Consider the following 22,330-nt stretch of genomic DNA (forward strand, 5'->3'; position numbering starts at 1 on the left):
CATCGTGGATGTCACTGCGTCGGTGGCATTGTCTTGCTCTCCACGCCGCGTACCTGCGCACACCGCCGTTGCTGCCTTTCCGGTACGTCGTCGTTTCTCTCCTTGGTGTTTAGCACTTGCCAGTCGGGGATCCCAAGAGAGAAGGGCAGCATAGCCCAGTGGGACAATCCCGTGCATATCGGCCGTGGCCCCTGATTATGCCCTGCCAGTTGATACCCGTTCTTTCTCGATTATCATATCTCGCCACTGAGTGTGTTTGCCCAGACCGCCGGGGAAAGTCTCTAAGCGACCTACTGCCTCTTCGTTGCCATGAGAGATAAGAAGGATTCGCATCTACCTACCGAGAGTGGAGGTTGCCAAACTTTGGGAGTAGCATTAAAGCGCCTGGTGTATCGTGTAGCGGTGTCACGAACACGGTTTCTGTTCCGGGTGGAACTCCCGTCATGTAACTCGTGTCTCGTACGTCGCAGTAGGAATGGACAGCAGAGGCAGTGCTCGGTGAGTATAGAAGTCATACGTATGCAAGCCCAACGGCCAAGGGACTATGACTAGTCTCCTAATTCAGGATAAATAAGATTTTGTGCATTTCATGAGACTATGATGTACTCAGATGGCACTACGGCTCAACTTTGATTAGTCAACGTCTTATAATATGTAGGTAAATCACATCTGAAGGTGGTCTAGCTGAACGTTTTAATCATCCTCTATGTGACATGTAGGAGGGGGTCGGGTGCTACAAACTTTGGCACCAATGTGGCACAAAGGTCATTCGTGCAGACTTAGCTAAGTATCCGAGGAACGAGTATGGTGGATACGTACCTAGTAGACAGGACCAAATGTTGAACAATCTGCCCAGTCAGGTTTGATACCAGAGACCCCTCAGGGACCCTCCAGGAATTACTTCGGCGGCCAACTGCTGGGGAACGAGCGGGCTCGGTCGAGCGAGTGGCGGTGGTGAGATACATGTACATGAGGTCAGGGTCACCAAGATGTACCTTTCCCTCACCAAGTGCTCAAGGTGGTGACTGGAGCGCCGGGTCAGTCAACCATAAACCCCTACCCACTGACACACATGCACGCAAGATGTCCGTCAGCACCCCATCTGTCAACCCATCCCTTCCAAAACGTGCAACGGGAGCTACTGCGTGCTTGCCGCAAAAATGGAGAACTCTATGTCAGGTGTCAAGTAAGGGATAGAAGGGGTATTGGTTTTTCCCATGCTGTCTATGCGTTGGGCTGAATTGAGTTTGAAGTCATCGACGGCATAAATATTGACGGAGCCTACCGGTCTTTGTTCAAGAAGAGATGACATGCTATGTGTAACATGTGCAGCTGCTCGAGCTGTGCAGGACATGTACAAACGCATAGGCAAGGGCTTGCGCAGGTTCGAGGAGCATCCACCTGCCTTTGAGTGTGTCGCTGTGCGCTGGGCCCGCCGTGAAGAAAAGAGACCGTGATAGATGATGTGTCGCAATACCTGGTATATATGGACCCTTTGGTGAGTCTGCTTCGGATAACACGTCAGGGCTTCCAAGACTGTGAGCTGAGCCAGCATGAGCTAGTGGATGATATCCGCTTCAAGCCACGAGTGGAATGAACCGCGTACTTTAGTAGCCAAATCAGCAGAGAGAGCAATTTTGCAAGCTCAAAATCCGTGCCAACGATACTGGTCCGGGAGTGCTGAGTCTCCTTCATTTACGATGCCTGGTGGAGCGTCACCCGTGTGACAACTACCGGCTTGTGTGACAAAGTGCGCGGTTTCGCCCGAGCTGTATGTTGGACAAGTACCTTCCGCAAAATGGTTGCCAGAAACACTGAGTGCACATGTGCTAGTCACAAACGCTGCCTGCTGCCAAACAGACCCTGGCCACGAATCCCGTGGAGGTGGTCCCTGAGCCGGGACTGGGGCTGGGGCTGGGCACACACTCACAGTATTATATCACCAAGGGTGGTAGGCCCTCGTTTGGGGGGGATTGGCTGGTGGGAAAGCTTAAATCCCAAAATAGAAGGATGTCTTGGTTGAGCCGCATGCGTGTGCAAGCAAGCAAGATGGCTGTTGGACAACGTCGACTGTGCTTTGGGGCGTGAGATGCCTCATTTGGCGCCTTTTGAAGGAGGTCTTGGCCTTCTTCATGGCAACGCCAACGACCATAATACCATACCTGACGACCGCGGACGGTAACATTAAAGCGCGCGCCTCCTCGTGATGTCAACGCGAATTGACTTTGCTGCGGTCGACTGATGATACGACGCCTCGTTCACCAATAGTCAGTTCTTGTGGGCTCCGGGCTGATTAAACCTCCGGGCCGTTGTTTGACGGCGAAAACGAACATCTGAGCACCAAGGGTCTCATTGGGATTTTTGGTCCGAAAGCGGCTAAAACGAGCAACAACAGGATTTCCCCATCCGGACAAAGTCCCCCCGGGCTGGACCGGGGCCAGGTTGAGTGGCGATCGTCCCGTCTAGAAGCGCATACCTGGCACAGTCTCAAGTGGGTAATGCCGTCATCGGACTGTCATGGCTGTCACTGCGACCGTGTAGCAAAGTGTATGAGACAGGGCGAAACCTGAGGAGCCGGTGCCAGCCACAGGCCAAGGGCCGAGCTGCATTGGGAGCAGTGCCGATCCGGAGGAAACAATCAGGCAATCAGCAGGCCGAAAAGGGGGATTGTTGGCTCGAACGCTCGAATGAGTGAATGCTACTGAGATGGTTTCGGTTGCTAAGACCGGGAAGGCAGAGACAGCTGGAAGGGCAGGGTTCAGACGAGCGTCACAGTTGCAGTGAGCTGAGCGACCAGTCGTCGGCAGATTGGTTTGTTGGGACGCCAGCCCACGCCCGGCAGATATCGGGGGCGACGTCGATCCTGGTTTCGGGGGTGGATCCTCGAGGCGGACCCGAAAGGCAAACAAGGGTCGCGGGTCGGCAATAAGGCGGGTGGATGTGGAGAGCGAGGACGGAGCTACTTGGTAGAAGGCGTGCCGTAGCACAAGTATCGCAGAGAGGAAGACTCGGGAGGTCGGTCCAGGGGTCCGGATGAATTACCAAGCAGTAATCGGTGACTCAAAAAGCTTGACTGGTGGGATCCGGTAGTGCTGACGGCGCGCCCAGAAGACGACAGGAGTGCAAGAAAAACAATGCACGGCGAGCCAAAACAGGACAGGACAGCCAGGACAGTGACAGCGGCAAGATGGGATGGTGCTTATTATCGAGAGGCAGGGTGGTGAGGAGGGACCAGAGCGACGTCCGGATGCTTCGGTGACATTGCAGCCTGTCGCTGGTCTGGCAGTTTGCACAATACAACAATACTCCGTGGAACCGGTGGACGCACAAAGCTTATCCAGGTGATATGTGACGATCTCTGGCGGTGGCCAGAGAGTCATCAGGTCATGAGCGGGCGTGAGAGGTGCGAGTCCCCGCCAAATAACAAGAAATTGCGAGATGATGAATCCACGATGGTCGACAGTCAGTCATGCATGAGTTGGTTTGTTTTTCGTGCCCGTCAGCCCGTCTGGGCCCGTTTTGCAGGGCCCCGGGTCGGGAAAGTGGGGACCGGCGCCCTTGCGACTGCCAGAAATGGGTGTGCTGGGCTGGCTGGTGGTGTGTGAAGGCGCCCAGGCGCAAGCAGGCGCGATCCCATCAATCGATCCAATCGATCAACTAAGGCACCAGCCACAACGCCTCGCCCCACCCACCCAAGCCGTGACTTATCAATCAGTCAAGTAGAATGTACTATGGTACATGTCGCGCCTTCCCTGCTGGACCCATACGCCGTCTGACCTCACCTGTTGAATCTGATTGACCCCATCAACCATACGCCGAAGCTCCCGGACTCCGAGGCGACTAGAAGGCTAGACAGGCGCACAGGCGGCTGCCCTGCCATGCTGGTATGCTGGCAAGCACCCGTGGTTGTCGGTGCGCGCTCATCGTGCGACGCAGAGGGAGATGTCCAAGTCCCTGCTTGCTCACACGGCACATTGGGAATCACGCTGCAATTTTCCCAACGACCGACATGTACCTACCGCGTAGGGGGGAGAAGGGAGACCAGGCGCGGAAAGCACGTCCGCCCAGCACAAACACCCACCGCTTACACCGGAGATCCGTTCCGTTCCTCCCAGCTTTGGTCCTCGGTCATCGATGCTTCTTCGTTGCCGTCTCTCATGTCCCTAGTTGTTGTCCTTGTCTCAAGCCTCTGTCTTCCGGCAATGTTGCTTCTTGTTTCTTATCTGTGCCAGACCACAAGCAAAGCCTGAGAGTGCCCAGGTAGGTGGCGGCTACGGGGTCGCTGAGTGATGGATCGAGTGACAAAACAGCACCTGCGACGGTCAGTCTCTCGCTCGCTACGTTGAGAATCTCCGTCCGTCCCCTGCAAACCGTCCCATCCATCTCATCCGCCCGCCCATCCATGGCCAACCCTCCCTCTTTCTCGCGCGTTTTCGCACGCTTGCTCGCATGCACGCACTTGTACGTCCATGTACGTACAGTACAATGCACATGCACATGCATATGCACATCCCACTGCCGCCAGTTTCCCTGTTTCATCATCGCTCTCTTCCTGGCCAACCTTGCCTTTGCCTCGCCTCCCCGCGACTCCGCTCCGCCAGTTCCTATGACCGAATAATCGGACCTGACCTGACCTGGCTGGGTCTTGCCTTACCTTGCCCTGCCCTGCCCTGCCCTGCCCTGCCCTGCCCTGCCCTGCCCTGCCCTGCCTCTGCACTTTCCCAGACAGACAGAAGGACAACCCACGCGTTCGCATGGCCCTCACCTGCCCCGAATAAATACATACTCGCACCCCAGCCTGTACTTTTGCCCAAGTACCTCCCATGTCCCCCTCTTGTCCCTTCCTCCCTTGCATCGCGTCGCATCGGTGCCCTGTCCAGTCCAGCCCACTTCCCTACGCCTGCTGCTGCTGCTGCTGCTGCTCCTACTCTCTTCAAGGTTGTCCTCTCTGCCATTCTGCCTCTGTGCCCCTCGACGTTCGACATCGGACCCCGCCAGCACACAGGCAAATTAGATAGATAATCTCGGGCGGATCCCCACCAGTCACTCTGCCTACTCGACTTCTTGTCACACCGCACCATCTGTCTCCTCCAATAACCTAAACAATCGGGCCACACTCTCCTCCTCGATATCTCGTTATTCACTGGCAGGCATTCGGCCAGTCAGTCACTCGGTCACTCGGTCACTCAGTTACAGTCTACCTAGTAGTAGTAACCAGTCATCAGATCTTTGCCCTCACATCACAGACAGACACATCCTCTTGCGAAAGCACTCCGTCTCTCTAGTCTTTGACGGTCCCTCCCACTGCCCCAGAAGACGTGTCCCACACCTGACAACTCGACTCACCCGACTCAGAGTCTCAGACATTTGGATCCCCCTGTCGCGTGCTCTGGAAACGCCCTTTCGTCCTCCTGGTCCATTTCTTTGTCCCACAGCTGGCCGTTTACTACTCCCTACTCCCCTGCTGCCTGCCTATCAAGCCGTCTCGCACCTTGCGGCCAGGACATTCACTCCGCAGTCAACTTGGTCGACTGTCTACGTAAACACAACATACCACACCACTCTCGGTGCTCGCCCGGCTGAGATCTCCCCTTCAACACGGCCTAAGCCCGGTCCGTCCCGTGAGACAGCATCGTTACACTGCGCCTGGGTACCTCGGGGTCTTCTCACAATCCATCTCAGCCACAGCCAACCAAGCATAGCAGGCATTGTCTCGCCTCACTTCAGCACAACACCCTCGAAATGGCTGCCGCTGCCGTGCTATCATCCCCTGCCCCCCCTAGCGCCATGCCCGCCAACAAGGAGATCTCGCCCCAGTCCACGCCCTCAGGGTCAACAACCTCCACAGCTGTACAAAACCCCAGCCTGACCGACAGCACTCGCACCAGCGAGACCTTGAATGAGAAGGACGCCCAGCAGGTCCCACACCTGGATGGCAATGGCAAGGTCACCGGGGCAGATCCCAGCTCCAACGCCGGCGGTCTTAAGAAGACCAGGTCTAAGAGGCTGCGCCAATCCTTGACTTCCAAGCGCAGTAGCAAGCTGGCCAATGTCCCTGAGGAGCAGGCTGACGTCGTCGACCCTGACCGGTCTGTGTCGACAAGCCGCTTCAAGACTTTTGTCAGGTCATTCAAGTACCTGTATAAACTGACTCCCAAGGATGTGGATGACTTCATGGCATCCTACATCATCTACAACTTGGACTGGGAGAATGAGGCTGAGATAATCGACACCCTGGGCCCTGATTACCAGCAAAAGGTTGGTGACTGCCTCAAGTCATACTACGGTGTGCTCAACCACCTCTGTGCCCTCGGCGATGTCGAGAAGATGTACATCCCACCCGCCATGAACATGAAGGTCTCTGTGAGGGACAACCAGCTTCTATACGAGGAGTCCATTTCCCGGGACCTCGGCCTGAAGCCTGGCATGAGAGTACTGGACCTCGGCTGCGGACGAGGTCGCGTTGCCGCACATATCACCAAGTACTCTGGTGCTCGCGTGACGGGTCTCAACATCGAGCCAAATTCAATCGCTCAGGCTCAGGCCTTCAATGACGAGCTAGGCTTCGACAACGAGTTCATCGTCAAGGATTTCAATGACCTGCCGCTCCCTTTTGAGGATGAGACGTTCGATGCTTTCTACAACATCCAGGCATTCAGTCTCGCCAAAGACCACCCTGCACTCGCCAGTGAGATCGTCCGTGTTCTCAAACCTGGTGGACGCTTTTCCTCCTTGGACTGGGTCAAGTACCCTGCCTATGACGAGAAGAACCCGGAGCACACCCAGCTCATGCGCCGTGTGAAGCCTCTCATCGGTGCCGTGGGGACGCCGACCCCGATATCCATGGAGAAGGCATTCAGCGACGCCGGGCTGGTCGTCACAGTCTCAGACAACGCTAGCGTCGCTACGGACGGCCTGCAGAGCCCACTCATCGGCAAGGTGGACCTCTACTTCCGCACCATGCGCCAGCTGATCCTCGCGTTGGTCAAGGTGCACGCGCTACCGCCGCACTTCAAAACGCTCATCAACCGATTTTGCCTCGATGGGGAGGCGTTTGTCAAAATGGACGAGATGAGGCTTATCACGACCAGCTACCGGATCATCGCCGAGAAGCCATACAAGACAGAGCACCAAAAGTACTAGACGAGAGACGGCCGTGTCGGCGAATGAATCCAATAGACGAGCATTTCTACGAGGTCTCAACGGACGTTGTCCATCTTACCAACAGCGCTATTCATCAAGGGAAACGTTAATGTCTATTGCTTAGATTTCTACCACCAGTACTATTATGATCATTCTCGGCATCTTGCTGCACTTCCATGGTTGACGTTGCATGAGCAGCCGGAGAACGGGTTACGGAGGGGGTTTGGGGAGTGGGCGTTAGCCCCATTGTGGTATGGAGCACTTACTTCTATGTTCTGATGACAGTTTTGCTCAGCTTCTTTCATGCCTCGAGTCTGGAACTCTGGGGCCCATTTCCCGAGTCATATTGGGTTTCATTTCAAGCAGTTGGAGTTTAGCTAGAAAGTGTTTCTGGGGAGGGAGACACACAAAAGACGTTGGAGGTATTGGTATGTGGCTTTGAATCTTGCATCATTGTGTGTTGGTAGCTATCTTTCCTTGGTTGAACCAGCTATCCGTTAAAGAGTCTGCTGTGGCTGATCCTGGTGTCAATGAGGTGTGTGATTCTCTGCTAAAAATGTGACATGTAGCTTCGAGGACACAATCTCAAAGTTTCAACGTGCCTGGTCCATCCTATTATTTGGCCCTTGGGGTCGGACAGTTCTACGAGGTTTCGTTAGAAGTTCTAGGCTCGAGATCAAAGACAAAGTCCCTTACTAATCTCAACATATATTCATCAGATGATTCCAACTTTAGGCTCAAAGAACATGGCTTCTCTTCTCCATCTATAACCGTAGCCGTGCCATGTTTGACCCTCCTGTTGTGCAGCCAGTACACAAGCTCCTGCACCAAAGCAAGCACGATTCCGATCGACACAAGAATGATCATGGTACGCAGGCCGTTGCGGTAGAAGGGCCGGTCGTCGCCCTGGAAGTACTGCGAGCCGTACATGAGCCCCCCGATAGCAAACATGACCCACATCGCAATAGCTATGCTCCGCTCGCGCGGGCCCTCGCAGTTGAGCTGCACCCACGTGTTGTGCTCAAGTGTACCGGATGGTACCCGACCGCGAAGGCGTTGACGACGGTCCAGAGCGCCCACCGCTGCCACACCCCGACGCCAGCGTCCTGGACCGAGGGCGCCGTGATCAGCGCGACGAGATAGCATGACTGCGCGGCGATGACGCAGGTACCCCGCGCTCCCGTGCGGTCGCTCAGCCACGCGAAGAGGAACACAATTGGCAATGTCGCGGCGGCGCCGACTGTTGCGAGGGCGTTGGCGGCGACGCGGCTGAAGCCGAGGGAGAGGTAGACGGACGGGGTGTAGGCCGTCAGAGGGGACCAGGTCGAGAAGACCACCGAGGTCGAGAGGTAGTGCGGCCAGCGCTTGTAGTGCAGGAGGGTCTTGCGGACGAGCCTCCACGGGATGTGGAGGCCTTGGCTGCTCGTCTGTTCGTGGCCGCCGTCGGTGAGCAGGCGCTGTTGCAGGATGTACTGGTCTGCTGGGGAGATGCGGGTCAGGCCTCGGGATAGGAGCGGTGCGGGTAGGTCTGGCGAGCCGGGCAGGATGAAGAGGAGTGACAGGCCAACCGAGATTGTGAAGACGCCTTCAACTATAGGAATGCCAGTTTAATTTGAGTGTGTTTCCCATAATCGGCGGGTGCGTACTTGAAAAGATCCATTGCCACCCGGAGAGTCCCCGCCGTCCATCCAGCTGGATGATCCCAGACGCGAGAATGGGTGACAGGGCATTTCCCGAGAACATCCCGAAGAAGAAAATGGCAACCCGTTTGGCCAGTTCCTTCTGTAATGTTGGAAGGTGCGAGGGTCGTATGCCCATACGCTAGCGCTAGCCTATAAATAAGCTCCTTCTAAGCGTTTAATAGCGGGAAGATTTCTCTCCTTAATAATAATAATTAACTATTGTTTACTTAATTACTTTATTAAGTTATAAGCTTAGCATTACTTAAGATATCTTAAAATATTGGGAAATATTAATACCTTTATTTTTATAATTATTTTTATACTTAAATTATTAAGATTTTAATATTACTAGTTTTTGCCTATATATTATTATTATACCTTATAATAGCTATTATAGCTAATAATAACTTATAATAATTTAATACTCCTACCTTATTTAATATTTTAATTACTTATTTCTTTTTATTTATTTACTTATATTAATTAATATTAATTATTATAAATAAATAAAAATATATAAATATTATTTAAAATATACTTAAAAATATATAAATATTATTTAAAAGATATTAAATATACTTAACTTTAAGCTTAACTTATCATTTCTTTTAAAATTAAACTTAAAAAAGGAAAACTTTTTAAATTAAAGGGTAGTATAAAATCACGGCTTTTAATTTATTAGCCTTAATAAATACATTATAAGTATTAAGAAATAATTAAATAAAAGTATAGCCCTTATAAAATAAAAAAAGCTTAATAATTAAGCCTTTATTATATTCTTAAACTTAATATATTTAAGCCTTATAATATTTATTATATTATATAAAAAATCTTTTAATGCTTAGAAAATATTAATTAATTAATTTAATTATAATATTAATAACTTAACTATTTATCTTTTTTATTAATTAATAAACTTATAATATAAAAATAACTTTAACTTATAAAATTATTTAAATGCCTTTTAAAACCTTTAAATAAAACTTTATATTAAAACCTTAATATTAAAATAATTAATTAAAAGATTAATAAAATTACTTTTTAAAAATAATAAAGTTAAAAGCTTTTTTTTCTTAATAATGCTATTAAATACTATTATGGGCTAGCCTTGGGTCATCTGCCGTAAGGTATTTAAATAGGGTTTATATTTAAAGTGCAAAGGAGAAGATTCACTCCCCGTTTATATCTGCGCCGAAGCCTATTCTTATAAGGCCAAAGCCCACTAATTAATTATAATGGGCAAAGCCTAAACCATAATATATCCTTTTTTTTCCAAATTTTCATAACGGGCCTTAAAGGGTAGTTATATAATAAAAAATAAAGAATACTATGATTTAATTATAAATTAAATATTGCTCTTTACCTAGCCATTTAATTATACCTTAGCGCCTTTTAACTACGCTAAAAGCCTAGCTTATTATTTATAATTAATATACCTTAGCCCTTATAATTTAATATATTAGCTAAAGCAAGTTAATAAAAAATAATTATTTAAATATAAATTAATAGCTAAATTAATGGCATTTTTATAATCCTTTAATATAAACCTTTTATATAAACTCCCTTATATAAAACCTTAAAATTATAAATTTATTATATAATTTATAATTAATTAACGCTTAATTATAAGTAATTTGCTTTATTAATAGGAATTTCCTAAATTTTAAGCATTTTTATAAGGCTAAATTAGCTAATATATAGTTAATTTACTTTAAGTTTAAGCTAACGCTAAGCCAATATTACTTTTAAACCCCACCTTATAAAAAAAATTTTACACCCCCTTAAATAAACTCTTTTCCTTTATTAGCCTTAATTAATAAAAGCTGCATCCTTATTTTTTATAGCGATTAAGATAATTATGCTTATAATAGCTAAGTTAGCTATATATAAAATACTTAACTTTACTTATTAAAATTATTATAATATTAATATTTATTACTTTATTATTTTAAGGTTAAGTATTATCCTCCCTTATTATAATATTAAAAACACCTTTATATTGCTATAAAGTAAAGCAAAAAGCCTTAAATATATTTAATTACTTTTTATAATTAAGCTAAGCTTTTATTATAAAAATTAAGCTATTAGCTATTAATAATATTTTATATTTATTTAGCTAACTTTAAGCCTTTATTATATAAGCTAATTAATTAAATTAAGTAAGAAATTTTGCTATTTTCTTTTCATAGCACTATTATAATGCAATTAAGCTAAGCTTAATATGCCTTTATTTAAAAGGGTTTTTAAATATAAAGTAAATCTTCTTTAAGAAGCTTTTTAGCTGCCCCTTAAATATTTTTATAAAATTAATATAAAGTAAAATTTAATTATAAAAAGTTCCTAGCTAATTAAATATATAAAAGAATTAAGCCCTTTTAATGCTAATTGCCTTTTTATTTATTATAAACTTAACCCTTATTTTTATTAACTAAGTTATTAAGTATTCCTAAGATAAAAGTTCCTTTAAATAAAAAAGGGCTTAATAGGCTATTATTATTCTTTTTAAATCTTACTATATTAAGTTTTATATAATTGCATTATAAGTTTATAATATAAGAAGACTTTAAATATATATTATAAGCTAACCTTAGGTTGTTTGCTATAAGGTATTTAAATAGGGTTTATATTTAAAGTGCAAAGGAAAAGATTTACTTTCCATTTATACCTATATTAAAGCCTATTCTTATAAGGCTAAAGCCCATTAACTAATTATAATGAGCAAAGCCTAAACCATAATAAATACTATAAATAATATTATTAATAACTTAAGTAATTAAAACCTTATAATATTTTTTAAAATTAAACTTAAAATAATAAATATTATTTTTTATATAAAAATTAAATAATTTAAAGCTTACTTTATTTTTACTTAAAAAAAGTTAATATTAAAAAATATAAAAAAGGCTATAAAATCTATATTAATAAGTATTAACTTTATATTAAGTAATAAAAAATACACTTAATGCTATATATAAAATTTTATATTTATTAACTATTTATATATTAATTATATAAAGCTTATTAAATATAAAGCTAATTAAAAATAAAAAAAGAATAAGAAATAAATTATTATAAATTAAGTTATAAATAAAAAAGTTATTAAAATTTCTAATAATAATAAAAAAGATATAATAATATTATATATTAATATTTTAATATATATAATAAAGCTATTAATAATTATAAATACTTTAATATTATAAATTTTTAATTTTAATGCTTTAAAATATATAATAAGATATATAAAAACCTTTAGCTTTTTATAATTATATTTAAATATAATTATTATTATAAGCGGTAATTAACTTATTATAAAAAGCATTAGCTTTATAAAGATCTTTTTATAATTATTAAATTAATTAATTATTAAAAGCATTTTTATTAATATTTTATATAATTATACATTAAGGAATACTTATTTATTTAGCTAAATTATAATTTAAAAAAAGTTTTAATTAAATATATAAGAAAATAATATCTTTTTATTATTAAAAGATAATAAATCTTATAAAATATTATAAGCAAAGTTTTAATATAAAAATTTTAAAATTTAAATAGTAAAAAATAACTTTATAATATTTATAATATATAATAAATTTTATAAAGCTTTTAGCTATAATAATTTATTAAAATTAACTACTTAATACTTATATAAAAATAAAAACATTATATTAAATAAATTAATGGATTTTTATTATAAACTATATTAACTTATAAAGTTTATTAAGAAATGCTTATAATTATTATTAAAATAATAATTTATATAGCTATTTAAGTATATTTAATTTAATTTATTAAGTAAATTCTTAATAATATTATTAAAAGGTTTTTAATACTTTATTTTATTTATTAATAATTATACTTAATTTTATTAAGTTTACTTTATTGCTTAAAAAAATAATATTTTAAATATTATTAAGAAATTCTTAAATATAATTAAAACTTAATTTAATATAAAAGTTAAGATATTTAATTTAAATAACGAAGGTAAATATATAAATAAGATAATTATTGCAATATTTTAAAGATATAAAATTATTTATAAGAAATTACCCCCTTATTATTATAAATTAAACGGCATGCTTAAAAGATTTATATATATTATTATTATTAATGCTTATATAATAATTTATAATAAAGATTATTCATTCCTTTAGCTTAAAGTAATTTCTTATATAATATATTTATAAAATTAAAAACTATACTTAGCCTTATTATGCTAAATAACGCTATTTAAAATGCTTTATAAATAAAAGCTTAATATTAAATACTTTTAATTATATTTTTACTTTATATATTTTTATATATTTATTAAGGCTTATAAATTAAAAATAAAATTATTAAATAAAGTTAAAAAGGCATATTTTATAAGATTTAAAGCTAAAGGCAAAATTATCTTTTATTTATTTATATTATTTTAAAAAGTTATTATAATTATAATATTAAGCTATATTACTTAATTTAATTTAGTAATAAAGATTATATAAATAATTAGCTAATTAAATAAAAATATATTACTTAAGATAAAGATATTATTAGCATTTTAATTAATAAAACTTATTAATAATATAAAACTTATAAATAAATTTATTAATAAATTACTTAAACTTATAAAACTTATTAATAAATTACTTAAACTTATAAAACCCATATAATTATATAATTTTTAAGAATAATGGATTTAACCTTTATAAAAAGTAAAAGAAAATATAAATATTATTATAAAATATTTTAAAGATTTTAATAATTTAGCATTAATTAATGCAAACCTTATATTAAATCTTATTTAATTAATATTAATTAATGCTAATTACCTTAATTAAATCTTTACTTAAGCATTGCTTATTAATATAATAAATGCTAATAATATTCTTAATATATATATATAAGCTATAAAAAGCAGTAAAAAAAATGCTTAATAATAAGCTATTAAAAGGAAACTTAAATTATTTTTAAATATAAATATATAAATTAAAGTACTTGCTATTATAAATTAATATATTATTAATCCTTGCTAAATATATATAAAGAAATTTAATGCTTTTAATAAGCTTATTTATTATAAGGTTTAACTTATTACTTATAAATATATATAAATTTATAATATAAATTATAATAATATTTATAGCTTTATAATGCGCTATAATAATTTAAAACTAATTATTATTATTATTATTATAATAAGCTAATAGCTTTAATAATTTAATATTAAAATAATATATTTATATAGCTATTTAAAATATAATGTTTATATATAATTATTATAAGGATATTAAACATTATTTAATAATTAATAAGTTATTTTAAAACTTCTTAATATTTTATATAAACTTAAATAATTAAATTATAAATAATTTAATATTTTTAAAGAGAAATTAATTAAATATTTAATAAAAATAATATTTAATCCTTGCATTTTTATTAAAAACTAAATTATTATTATTATTTATATTAATAATATTTTTATTATTAAAAATCCTTTTTAAGTTAATAAATTTTATATTAAGCTTATATAATATTTTAAGTATAAAGATTTTAGTTTTTATAAATATTTGCTTAAATTAAAAATTATATAAATTAATAATAAAATTTATATTTCTTAAAAGAAATATGCTTAATGGATTTTAAAATGCTTTAATATATTTAATTATAATTAAAGATAAACTTTTATAAATTTAAATTTATTTTTATAATAAAAGGAACTTAATAATATTATAATAAATATAATAATATATTAATTATTTACTAAATTTATTAATTTTCTTATTATTAAAATAAAACTTAATTTTATATTTTTATATATAATGCTCTTAATGTTTAATATAAAACTTGCAATTTATTATTTAAATATTATAAAAAAGGTGCTTTAATATATTTAATATATATTAAATTATACCCTATAATTTTTAAAATAAATATTATTATTTTAATTTATTATACTTAATATATATATTAATGCTTTTTATAATATTAATTTAAATAATTTAAAAGCATTTAATAAATATATATAACTTTTTAATAATAACTTAATTACTTAATTATTAAAGCGCTAATTTATTATTATAAAATTTATTTATAAAATAAAATATATAATATATTTATTAATATTATTATATCTTTATTAAATAATTTAAGCATTAAAAAATTTAAATATTAATTATATTAAATATTTATTTATTTTATATATTAATAATTAATTAATATTAAACCTTATTTAAAATTATAAAGTTAATGCTTAATTAAAATATATTATTATTTATTATTATTTTATTTATAAAGAAATTAAAAAAATATATAATGTTTATTATATTATATTTAAAAATAATCTTATTAATATTTATATAAAAGCATTACCTTACCTTACTTTTAAAAAAGCTTATATAAAATTAAAATTAAAATAAATATAAAGTTTATATTATTAAAAGGGTATTTAAATAATTAATTAAAAATAATATAAGCGAAATATATAAATATTAAATAATATTTATATAATAATTTTAATATAAATTATAATGAAATATTTAAATTATATTTTTAATTATTAAAACGAAACATTTCTTATTATTATTAAAATAATAATATTTATAATAGGGGGTATATTAAAAGATGCAAGGGTTATATGCCCATATATTAGCGCTAGCCTATAAATAGGCTCCTTCTAAGCGTTTAATAGCGGGGAGATTTCTCTCCTTAACAACAACAATCAACTATCGTTTGCTTAATTGCTTCATCATGTAATAATCATTGAATGATTTTTGGCTGGGTGACGCTCCGCTGTGATCGCTTCGCTCACAGATTGGATCGCTCCGCTCAAAAATACATCGAGGGCCTCCTATATACGCAAATTCTGTAAGTTCGAAATTTTTGCGGCAGGTAGGAACCTGCATAGACACCAATGTCCAAAGCCAAGCGGATAGCCATCATCGGTGCTGGCCCAGCCGGGGCCATCTCCATAGATGCCTTAGCCCAGGAGCAGGCCTTCGATATTATTCGAGTCTTTGAGAGAAGGGAGCGACCCGGCGGCTGCTGGTGAGTTCATCGTCCTCATTTTTGAGACAGAGCAACCCTTGCTAACCCACCCCAGGATGTTCGACCAGACGCCGCCGCCACCGCTCTCCGACTTCGAGAACCTCGCCAAGCGCACTGCAGATGCTCCCTTGGCTATACCGAGGGCCTTACCAGCGCAAGTCAGGCCGCAGAAAGTTTCCAGATACGATGACACGCCTGTATATCCGCGTAAGCACGGTTCTTCTCTTTTGACGGTTCCTCGCTGTTGTATTTGGAATTTCCCAGATTGCACCACTCTAGGCTCTACAGCGGGTGATTAACACGTACTAGTCCTCGAAACCAATATTGATGCTGCCGTCATGGAGTTTTCTCAGGAGCCGATTCCTGCGAGGCGGTCTGACTACTCTATATCCCTCCACGGGAACGATACACCTTTCCGCTCACATCAGGTGATCCGGCAGTATGTTGAGGATCTAGTCAATAGAAATGGCTACCAAGACTTCGTAGAGTACAACACTACGGTAGAGCTTGTCGAGAAAGAGGGGGAGGAATGGAGGCTTGTGCTCCGAAAGGGTGGGGAGAAACTCGACTACTGGTGGGAGGAGCGATTCGACGCTGTTGTTGTAGCAAATGGGCACTTCTCTGTACCATACCTGCCCTTAATCCGTGGTCTGAAGGAATTCGCGGAGCTCCGCCCCGGATCTGTAGACAACAGCAAAGCCTATAGAGGACGAGAGAAGTACAGAGGCAAGGTAAAAGGTTCAAAAAGCCCCATCTTTCACTCGCTGACGCTGACAATAACAGAGAGTAATTGTAGTCGGTGCTTCTGTATCAGGCGACGCCGCGGTGGACGTCCTCGGAATCGCGCAATCGCCTGTCTTCGCAGCCGTCAAGGGCCACAATCCAAACCTGTATTTCGGCGACGCTGCTTTCGATCATCCTGGAATCACCAAGGTGCCTTCCATTTCGAGGATAGACCCACGCACCAGGTCAGTATTCTTCGAGGATGGGACACTTGTCGAGAATGTTGACAACATTATCCTGGCAACTGGGTACTCATGGTCATTACCGTTCCTCCCCGGCATTCCCATTCGCAACAACCGCGTTCCGGACTTATATCTACACATTTTTCACCAGTCAGACCCAACATTGGTCTTCATCGGTGCGGTTGCAGCTGGTCTGACCTTCAAGGTCTATGAGTGGCAGTCAGTGCCCGCCGCAAGAGTCCTGGCCGGACGTGCAAAGCTACCCCCAATCGGAGAGCAAAAGGCATGGGAGGCTGAACGGATACAGAAAAAGGGTGACGGCGTTGCTTTCACTGCGCTGTGGCCGACTTTCGAGGAGTATTTTGAGACCGTGCGTGCTCTCGCCGGGGAGCCGGGCCAAGGCATACCCGGCCGGAGACTGCCACGATTCGACCCAGACTGGGTTCGGATTTTTATTGAGGGGCATCAGCGCAGGATTGAAATGTGGGAGAAAGCAAACTCGGAGGCACGGCAGAGGAGGGAGAAAGCTGCTACCAAATTGGCAAGACTTTAGTGTGCAATTACTTGGGCACCTTTCCAGGTACTTTGATGCACTGTTCGAAAAATCACGGCTCTTTCATAGCCCTAGGCCTGTTGAGTTTCATCTTTATCCTCCTCCACGATATCCCTGACCTGAAAAGTCCTACACGCCTACCGGACCTTGAATATCGTGGGAGGAGGCAGTGGGGTCCCCAAGAGGTTGCCCACCAACGTTCTCGTGGCATTATCTGGCTGATCCGGGTAGACCCGTGTGGCGTTCCTTTCAACGATTTGACCCAGCCGGCTCAGGCTAGGTCTTTCCGTTGGGTTGTGTTCCATGCACCAGGCAACCGTGTTCCTCAGTTCTGCGGAGAAGTGCTCGACCAGCTCGGGGTTGTTCTCGGACAGGAGATTATGGCCGTACGTCCATCCGCTCAAGGTCTGGCGATCGATTCTAAAATTGTAAGGGCGTGCCAAAGGGGGCTCATCCGGGAGGTTCAAGGTTATGAGCTGGAACATGGTCAGGCCGATGTGGTAGATGTTTGAGTGCGCGTGGAAGTTTCCAGCGACTTCATGACTTTTGAGAGCATCCAGGTTCGGAATATAATCCCACTCCTCGGTCATTTGCTCCTGTAGATTTTCGCAGCCTCGTCAATTTACCGCGAGCTTGGAATAAAAGCTCCAGGTGAAGCCTTGGGCTCCTGGAAAACAAAGAGATTGACGACTCACTGGCAGAAAAGAGTCGCGCTTTCCCCTACTCCTCTGTATCCAGCGCTTCGATCTACCCACGGCCGTCTATATTAGCGGAGCACTTTCGAGTGTTCAAAAGTCCTTGGACTTACTCTTCGTCAATATCGTCCTCAAATACTTGAGATAGAGGCTGAAGACTCAAGCCCAAATCACCTATCTGTGACGTTCTTAGACTTCGCATCCACTATTTATTGACTCATCAGGGGTGGGGGGGTAATAGGAAGAATACTACATACCTTGGTCACTGGCCACAGACCATGGTCTGCAGCGAAGTCTCCAACAAAGACTATAAGAACGGACATGTCAGAACCCCAAACAAAGGACATCTGGAACGGAATCATACTATTTTCTGCGGCATGAGGAGTTAGCCATCAAAGCACCAAGGAAGGAATTACATTCAAAAGAAAGCAGGGAGGACCAGACCAGTATACCTATAGCCTGCCTCAAAACCTGTCGTCTTATAACACTTTTGAGGTATAGGCTTAAGTATAGAGATGTCTGTTCTTGAGAAGGTTAAAACTGTATCGGGAAGCTGCTTACGAGGATCTAAGTCGAAGTGAACTAATGGATCGCCTCCGCCTACAGAAGACCTCTCAGGCGACTCATTAATCTGAGGGATCTGCGTGGTCATTGGATCCTTCCCCTGATGAAATCCTGTAGGGAATGCCAGAGCAACGCAGCCCCGCCAGAGGCACTCAAATACTATCCAGGCCACCCTTTCGGAGAACATAGAATCTGGGTCCATGTTGTTCTGACCTGTCATTTTCCCAATCCACTTGCCTAGGTCGCCGAACTTGAGAAATTCCATGGAGATGATGTCTTCCCGTGCGTCGAGCTCCATTCTATTCTGGCGGATGGCTCCATCGATTCCTAGTGCCCTTGGAGGCGCTTTTGGCCAGTCAGGCCACAGTCTCTCCATAGTCCAAGATTGCAGGCTGGGAACGAGCCATTGTTGTTGATCCGGCTCGGCAGGATCTGGTTCATCGACAGCCGGCCGAGCAGCAGCCGGCTGAGCATCAGGAGGCTGAGCAGCATCTGGTTCAACTCTGGGTGGCTGGACTCTAGCTTGTTGAGCTTGTGCTTGCTGAGGTCGACCAGGCTGTGATCTAGAAGAACCTGATCTAGAAGAACCTGATCTAGAAGAACCTGATCTAGAAGAACCTGATCTAGAGGGGCCTGGTTGACCGGCAGCTGGTTCAGCGGCAACTGGTTGATCAGCAGCCGGTTGGGGATCTTGATTGTCCGCTGCGTCAGGTTCGTCATCCCATACCTCCTCATATTCACCATATATACAATCCAATATTTTATCGACCAACAGTAGCACCAATTGAATTGTAGTGAGCAAGAAGAGAGAGACCACCTTGAGGAAAAAGATGCCAAGTTTGATGGCGAACCTTTCAGCAGCTCGAAATTGGTCGTAGCGCACGGGAATGTCCTTGGGCCAGGGGAATGCGATCAGAAGTGTGCGCTGGACCACGTGTCTCGCCCCGGACATGGATATCATGTGCTTTTTCTCGATCTTGATGAAATTCCGAGTACTCGGCCGTAGATCTGCCTTTACGACAACTGTGGTCTCTCTCCCTGTGCTATCGTGCAGGCCGAAGAGCGCGGCAACGCCGAAGCCGCCGTAACCTAATATCTTTCGGAAGGTCACATGGGCTGGAGTAAAGTTCTGGTTCAGTCTGAACGTTGCGCTGTACGCATCTTGCAGTCTTTGCTTGGCTTTAGGTCCTAAGCGCCCCGGCGTCTGCGGTATTGCTGCTGGAAAGATGGCTCTGGACCTGTAAATCGAGGGCGCTCTTGCGCCTGGTCTGTAGGGATCCTCCATCCCGCGCCATCTTCCGTGCTTCGGATGCACAATATTGTAGATTATGTTCGCCCTCCGATTAGCGTCATAGTCATGGGCTTGTCCTCTTCGAACCTCCCCGAAGTAGTCGGTGTATAACTGCTTTGTTCCCTCTAGCTCTTCGACGCGACTGTCTCTGGGCGGAGCCGCGCGGCGCCTGTTGCGCGCTCCCGTCGCCATGTCTATTTCCTGGTAGGTGTTATTCGTTATGTTCCTAACGTCTAGTTGCGTTGCAGAAGTTTTCTCAGGCTCCAAATCACATTTCTTCATCCATTATGGACAAAGGGCTTCAAGGCGCACCCACACCTGCCGTTTGCAGACGCGCCAATGCAGTCCGGGGCTGAATTGGACCGAAGACGAACAATGAACAAAGCAACTGAGTAAATAAGTGTATTCCCGACGCCCAGCACTTAACTTGGGCTCGGATAGACTGATGAATATAGTTGACAAGATCATGTTAATATTTCGTGCATACTTGAGAACTGCTTTGCTGTGCCGTAGCTGCAGCACCGCGTGCCGTTCATCCACAACTCCAGCGTCTGGCATGATGGCCGCAGTTGCGAGACTGGCCGTTTGATTTCTAGAGAGATTAGATGCTGATCAGGTTCTATTCAATCGTAAGTTTGCAATGCTCTCCAAGCATACCTGGACAGCTTTATCTGTTGTCGAAACCGAGATTCCGCAACCCACTGCCCCTGAGAACGCCCCTAGAGCTCTACCAGACTTGCCCACGCTATCCATTGCTCCTTCGATCAAGCACATGAGCCCTGGGTGCGACCCGGACGGGATGGTTACATTCGCAGCCGTAAGCCGCGGAAAAAGACGTAAATTGAGGCTTGAAAGTGTTCCGCGGTCTTAGAACCCAAAACCGAACAAGCGCATGATTCAGGGTGTCGCAGTACCGAACCACAAAGTCGCAATACCACGTTGCTCAATAGCAGAATAGGGCAGTTCCATCAATACGAATTAAAGGGGTGTTCCTAATTGGGATTGGTAATACTACGGTGGAAATATTTTCTCATGGTCATAGTCTCCAAGTAGGCGGAGAAATTAGATGAATACCCGGGTCAACGGAACGTGCCAAGTACCATTCCACCAATTCAAGGGCCGCCAGTTGAACTGATGGAGCGCTCTCGCGATGGAACCGACCATATTAGTGAATGAATGTGCCGCTGTCTTACATTATAAATGTATAAGGACGACCTAGAGAACCAAAGGAGGCATTTGCGACATCGACGTTTCGAAACTATCCCCTCAGAGCCACTCGCGTTAATTCACTGCCACTATTTTCTGTAGGCGTGCAGGCACAATTAGGTCAGCCCTCAGCCTTGTTCATCATGAAGTCCACTGCAGCACTTGCTTTCCTCGCCGCCTTTGGCTGCGTAAGGGCTGCCGACGATGGCACAATTGGCTTCGGGCCTTACTTTTCTCTCGGGCCCACGGCCTCGTGGATTCGCTCAGCCAAGACGACGCTGGTCTTGCCCAAAGTCCCAACTCCCGCGACCGACCGTCTCGCCCTTTGGCCAGGCATGGGAACTAGTGGCAATGATCTCATCCAGGCGCTCGCGGTCTCCTTCTCTGATCCTAAGGCTAACTGCGGAGCTGTCGCGGGTCAGTGGTGCGTGTGGGCAAGCACGTTGCAGGATGGGACTCAGCTTGGAGGAAAGCAAGTTCCGGCAAATGCTGGTGACCAGATCACAATGAGCTGTATGAAGAGCCCTGCCCCGACCCTATTAGAGTCCTCGTTCCCTCGCTAAATGCTGGCTGTTCTTAGACGCGTACAATGATGGTTCCGGCAAGTACGACCAGACAGTGTCTATCAATGGGAAGCAAGTCTCAACCTTGTCAACCTCTTCCGGCCAGGCGCAGGGTTGGGGAACGGCTGTCGAGTGTCAAGCACACGCATGCGACAGCGCCGTCGCAGCGCATAGTAAGTCTTGTATTGACTGGACTCGAGTATGTCTCGTAAGCTGACCCGCACCTGCAGAGTACTCCGATACCACAATCACGTTGAATGCGGCGGACACCACTTTTGCTAAGACGTTGGCCCTGAATGAGGCAACTTCCACCGGTCTCAAGACGTCCGACAACAAGGTTTTCACCGTTACAACTATAAATATCGGTGCCCACACATTCAACCTTTGATCTGGTCGACAATAACATACGCTTTGCATATGTGACAAGGCCGAGAGGAGGAGGGGGTTTTGGTGGCAAATGAGCCTCATCGTGATATCTCCTCGGAGTTTTTGATTGCTGCTCCGCCTGCGCAGATTCACCAGCGTGTAGACAGCAAGGATGGCAGATTCAGGTCATCCAAACAAACTGCCATCGGTTCCCTACAATGGAGAGGCCATGTTGCAGTGTCACTTTTCGCGTGCCTTTGAAATGAGACGATC

The 22,330-nt window shown here is 42.2% G+C and overlaps 6 protein-coding genes across 6 annotated transcripts; 3 read left to right on the top strand and 3 right to left on the bottom strand.

Moving 5' to 3' along the window:
• Window positions 1-5,742: 5,742 nt before the first annotated feature.
• On the top strand, window positions 5,743-7,143 carry INS49_007394 (uncharacterized protein; the record flags this gene model as incomplete). The annotated part of the gene is made up of 1 exon (XM_043168159.1): window positions 5,743-7,143. The coding sequence occupies one exon, from the start codon at window positions 5,743-5,745 to the stop codon at window positions 7,141-7,143; it is 1,401 nt and encodes a 466-aa protein (XP_043029303.1).
• Window positions 7,144-7,785: 642 nt separating this feature from the next.
• INS49_007395 (uncharacterized protein) lies at window positions 7,786-8,961 on the bottom strand (the record flags this gene model as incomplete). Its single annotated transcript, XM_043168160.1, has 3 exons — window positions 7,786-8,145; window positions 8,175-8,734; window positions 8,790-8,961. 3 exons carry the CDS (start codon window positions 8,959-8,961, stop codon window positions 7,786-7,788), a joined length of 1,092 nt encoding a protein of 363 aa, XP_043029304.1.
• A 6,759-nt stretch (window positions 8,962-15,720) lies between these two features.
• Window positions 15,721-17,372, top strand: INS49_007396 (uncharacterized protein; the record flags this gene model as incomplete). The annotated part of the gene is made up of 4 exons (XM_043168161.1): window positions 15,721-15,854; window positions 15,910-16,061; window positions 16,164-16,585; window positions 16,638-17,372. 4 exons carry the CDS (start codon window positions 15,721-15,723, stop codon window positions 17,370-17,372), a joined length of 1,443 nt encoding a protein of 480 aa, XP_043029305.1.
• A 137-nt stretch (window positions 17,373-17,509) lies between these two features.
• INS49_007397 (uncharacterized protein) lies at window positions 17,510-18,929 on the bottom strand (the record flags this gene model as incomplete). The annotated part of the gene is made up of 6 exons (XM_043168162.1): window positions 17,510-17,968; window positions 18,068-18,119; window positions 18,181-18,245; window positions 18,325-18,374; window positions 18,432-18,437; window positions 18,629-18,929. 6 exons carry the CDS (start codon window positions 18,927-18,929, stop codon window positions 17,510-17,512), a joined length of 933 nt encoding a protein of 310 aa, XP_043029306.1.
• A 29-nt stretch (window positions 18,930-18,958) lies between these two features.
• On the bottom strand, window positions 18,959-20,204 carry INS49_007398 (uncharacterized protein; the record flags this gene model as incomplete). Its single annotated transcript, XM_043168163.1, has 2 exons — window positions 18,959-19,333; window positions 19,413-20,204. 2 exons carry the CDS (start codon window positions 20,202-20,204, stop codon window positions 18,959-18,961), a joined length of 1,167 nt encoding a protein of 388 aa, XP_043029307.1.
• Window positions 20,205-21,271: 1,067 nt separating this feature from the next.
• Window positions 21,272-22,079, top strand: INS49_007399 (uncharacterized protein; the record flags this gene model as incomplete). Its single annotated transcript, XM_043168164.1, has 3 exons — window positions 21,272-21,641; window positions 21,709-21,864; window positions 21,922-22,079. 3 exons carry the CDS (start codon window positions 21,272-21,274, stop codon window positions 22,077-22,079), a joined length of 684 nt encoding a protein of 227 aa, XP_043029308.1.
• Window positions 22,080-22,330: the final 251 nt, after the last annotated feature.

This window comes from Diaporthe citri, assembly GCF_014595645.1.
Source record: "Diaporthe citri strain NFHF-8-4 chromosome Unknown scaffold_2, whole genome shotgun sequence".
Classification (NCBI taxonomy): Eukaryota; Fungi; Ascomycota; class Sordariomycetes; order Diaporthales; family Diaporthaceae; genus Diaporthe; species Diaporthe citri.